This window comes from Sinocyclocheilus rhinocerous, unplaced genomic scaffold (assembly GCF_001515625.1).
Source record: "Sinocyclocheilus rhinocerous isolate Xijiao unplaced genomic scaffold, SAMN03320098_v1.1 scaffold675, whole genome shotgun sequence".
Taxonomy (NCBI): domain Eukaryota; kingdom Metazoa; phylum Chordata; class Actinopteri; order Cypriniformes; family Cyprinidae; genus Sinocyclocheilus; species Sinocyclocheilus rhinocerous.
Window position 1 is genome coordinate 438,165 of NW_015629520.1, and position 4,655 is coordinate 442,819.

Consider the following 4,655-nt stretch of genomic DNA (forward strand, 5'->3'; position numbering starts at 1 on the left):
AAAAAAAATGGACATGGACATCGAATGTCATGTCATTCCAAAGCTATATGACTTTCTTGGTTCTGTGGAACACAACAGAAGGATGGTTTTGTCCATATAATAAAAGACAATGGAGTTCAAACCAACTGACTTTCATTTTATGGCCAAAACAATTCCACAGAAGAAAGGTCATACAGGTTTGGATTGACATTTTCACTTTCAGACTTCATAGATCCTGACTTTTAATTAAGAACCAAATCCATGAAATTCAGGATCAAATTTATAAATGAGGCTCCAGATTCATCTTCAATACACTGATCTTGTAGTTTCTTAAAAGGCTGGCAAACCTGCAGTATCAGCAGTACTAGGAAGTAGGCGTTCGCAAAACGTTGAAACTGCTCGAACAAGTTAATGGGCAGGAAGGTGAAAACGTTGTATTTTGCTGTCTTGATGCGATTGTCCTGGGGAGAAATTACACAGATAAAAAATAATAATAATTCTGACTTATTATTATGGAAAAAATATAATACGTTTTTAGAACAACGGAAGTTGACCACAGTGCTTTATACAGTACTAGTCAAAAACGTTTGACTACTCACTACTCACTATTCAGTGTCAGATGATCCTTCAGAAATCATAATAATATGATGATTTACTGCTCAAGAAACATTTATTATTATTATCAATATTGAAAACCTTTTTTTAAGACACTGATACATTTTTCTTTGACGTATAGGAAGTTCAAAAGAACAGCATTTAATTGAAATAGAAATGTTTTGTTACATCGTAAAAGTCTTTACTGTCACTTTTGACCAATTTTGTTAATTTCTTAAAATGAACACACATCATAAATTCAAATGTCCCTGTTCACAAAACTGCATATTAATGCAAATCCATTCAGATATGAACCGATCCACATACGATGGTACGATCCACACATAAATACATTCGGGTTATATTTCACAAACAAGCCCAATGAGTTACTTCTCAAAATTACATTTAAAAATGGGCTGTCACATTATGAAATCATTAAGATTTGTTCTAATAGTAAAACGTGAGCAGTCATGTCCATAACACACTTGACAATAAAAGACATTTACAGACTTACAGCATAACTGAACCTCTCATTGTAGTCGCGATCGTTGGCTCGAACATGTCGTTCCTCCTCTAGAGTTGAAGAGAAGTTTAGTTTAGTAAACTATTAGTAAGATCTGAGCTTCCAACAACTACATTTCCATAAAAAAACACAACAGTAGTGAACTTTCTTAACAACATGCACTAACACCCAAATCCAAAATCCTTATGTGGATCTCATTTCCAGTATCTGTTTGTCTACTAAACTGATCCTCCTCATAATCTCCTCTTACTCAATTTCTAAGGAACCATAAATGGGCTCAATATTTTCCAAAGCCACTAACAGCGCCGTCCCGAGAGCGATGTCTATGAGATCATCAGTGAATATCACTCAGCAAATGAGGGAAGTAAAAATAGAAAGAGTGTAAGTGAGAAGCTATCATTGATTGATCAAACATCTTCTGGAAGAAGTTTCCATAGATGTAATCCAGCTCTTCCAGTATACATCCCCCGTTTATCATCTCGCTCTCCCAATCCCACAAGTCCTTGCAGCTCTACCTTGTCCGGGTGACTTTGAGCGTGGGTTCCAACCTCCTCTCCATGGTACTAACATCCATAGCCATCGCAGCGCCATTGCCTGTTTGCAATGTCATTCTTCGAGCGGCACACACAAACGTTCAGGCATTAGATTCAACTCTTAACTTCACAGAGTCATTAACAAGAGAGTCAGTCAATAGTGCGCGCGCAGTCTGAGGTTTCTGCTTTCTGTTGGGCAGCTAGTTTCGTGGTATGTAGCAGACGTTGCCTACACTTGTCTGTGAGTGTGAGAGATTGAGACATGTTTTCCTCAGTCCCGCCTGTGGAATTTCATCACCTGCAGGGCTTGTGCTTATTAGCATAAAGCTAATCCTAATCATTTACTAGCTCTTCACTGAGAAGTCAGTGAAGCGTCTAGCATTATAAACACAGGTCTTGCTTTTGGAAAAGCCTAGAGAAATTTTTTATTGCTCTGAAGTTACTCTTTCATTTTTTTTGGTAATTAAAAAGGTTTTACACATAAAGGAATAAACAGCACTGTTGTGAAAAATCATTAAAATGAGATAAAGACCCTGACATATCAGTCTTTAAGAAAAATCTGTCATGTTCTAGATTCAACATTATGAACTATATAAATATAATATTTTATTCTTTTATTTTAATTTCAGTTTAGTATATTTGTGTTAATAATAGTAATATATTACATGATTATGCACAAAATTTACACCACTGTTTTGGGGTCAGTAAGTTTTGTTTGTTTTTTTATTAAAAAAATAGGAATTAATATTCAGCAAGGATGCATTAAATTGATCAAAAGTAACAGTAAAGACATTAATGTTACAAAAGATTTCCATTTCAAATAAATGCTGTTCTTTTGAACTTTCCGTTCATCAGAGAATCCTGAAAAAATTAATCATGGTTTCCACAAAAATATTAAGCAGCACAACTGTTTTCAACATTGATTTCTGAAGGATCATGTGGAGTAATAGCTGGAGTAACTGGAGTAATAGCTGGAGTAATAGCTCCTAAAAATTGGAGCTATTACTCCAGTAATAGCTGGAGTAATAGCTCCTAAAAATTCAGCTTTGCCATCACGTAAATAAATTACATTTTAAAATATATTCAAATAATTTTAAATTATAGTAATATTTCACATTACTGTTTTACTGTACACTTCTACGAATAAGGTACAAAACAGGGCCTTGTTTTTTAATAAATATTTGACAGGGCCTTGTATTTTAATAAATATTTGAAAGCAGGTGTTAGCCATCAGAAAAACTCCGGAGGTCAAACTAAATTTCTTATTATATTAGGTTTGTAATATTTTCATCCCTGTTACTGTTTACATTTAAATACATTTAAAACCCTGATTTGTGGGATATTGTAATTTTCTAGCAATAAACATTAAACAAATTTAAACAAAAAAAATAAGAAAAATAAATGTATTCAAAAGAAGGCACCAGAATATGTAACAGTAAAAAAAGGCTAAATTAAACTGTCACAGGGTGGTTCTCTTTAAACTTATTTCTATAGTTAAGAAGTATTTGTTGCTTATTTTTTCCTTACAATAACGTGAACACTTGCAGCACAGCATATTGCATCCTCAACCTCAATCATATTTTTGTAGTATCTTTTATGTGTGACTCAATAGCTGAACTCTCTGAACTCAGATGGTGGGCAACATGGGCAATGTTCTTTGTGCTACTGTAACATCATGGTGACGTGAAACATTAATCATTACAACATAATCCATCTGAATTGATCGAAATTTGGGGATCTGGGCTTGGGTCCAGTTTATATTTTGCTGAGGGTCACATTATATCACGGCCCGAACAAACTTGCTGAAGTTGTGTTGCGCCACAGTCACATCATTCACTCCAGACTTTCCTCAAGTATTGCTAAATGTCACATTCACAGCCAGACGTGCTGAACAGGAACTGTAATTACATAAGACTCACCAAATGTCTCCCCACACTGTTTGAGCTTCTGACATCAATAATGATCAAACTGACAATTGCCCGGTGGACAATAAGATGGTAAAAAATCCTATTAAGGACCCGAGCCACATCTACAGAACTAAATACTAAGAATCAGGTCCATTAAGCAATCACCTAGCAACCACCCAGAACACCCTAGAAACAGCATAGCAACACACTATAAACCACTCAAAACACCTAAAAAACAACTAGCAACCAGGGGCCGGTTGTATAAACTGCTTAGACTAGTCTTAAAAAGTTCATCACATTTTTTTTCAACAAGACTGGTCATAACTTTTACAATTCCATTACAAAAAGATAGATTGGTCTAATTTGAATATGAGAAGTAAGACTGATTACCACTTGTCTATTGCTAGTTGGTGAAACTAGTTATTAAAACTATAAAATATGTGTCTATGTTTATGCAACTGGCCCCAGAGTACCCTAGAAACTGCTTAGCAACACCCTAAAACACTCAGAACACCTTAAAATACCTGGAAAACAGCCATGATACCCTAGAGCAACACACAAAAATATTTTATCGATAATCGCCTTTAAAAATATTGCGATATCCGATAATATCGTCTACCTAAGCCCCACCTCCACCTCGCCCCGCCTCAGCCGAGACAACATTGCCGACATGCACCATAAACACACACCATGTTCAGTTTGGTCTTAATTATTGCCACAAAGTTTGGTCTGCGTTGTTTTTAAACTTGTAGTCAAGCTATAACGTAGTTGATATTTATCATGTATGACTAAAATCATGCAGGGATTAAAAACGAATTCTGTTTTTTTTTCTTCTTTCTTTCTGGTAGCCTAGTTCGGAGGTATCTTTTGGTCCGTTTTTAACTAAATAAAAATAACTGCTTTATTTATTTAGAAGCAGGGTAATTGAAATTTCATTTTTGTATTGTAATTTTTATAATGTTTATTTTATTAATTAAAATACAACGGCCACAAAATAATATTCAGTGTTGGGCTGCCGAAACTCCGAACGCGTGCATGTTGAGGGGCGAGCTGAGAAGCCTAATGTCTTCATCTGTTTGCAACAAAACTTTATAGTTTTGTTGCAAATGAATTAAGAAT

At 35.0% G+C, this 4,655-nt stretch overlaps 1 protein-coding gene across 2 annotated transcripts in view; it reads right to left on the reverse strand.

Annotated features, from left to right (window-relative positions):
* The window catches only part of LOC107739075 (probable phospholipid-transporting ATPase IM), a 42,545-nt gene that overhangs the window by 27,019 nt on the left and 10,871 nt on the right, over positions 1 to 4,655 (reverse strand). For both annotated transcript variants that reach the window (XM_016551055.1, XM_016551054.1), the window contains exons 3-4: positions 1,088 to 1,146; positions 327 to 440 (exon numbers count right to left, since the gene is read on the reverse strand). In XM_016551055.1, coding sequence (XP_016406541.1) covers positions 327 to 440; positions 1,088 to 1,146 — 173 coding nt within the window. The remainder of the gene's footprint in view (positions 1 to 326; positions 441 to 1,087; positions 1,147 to 4,655) is intronic.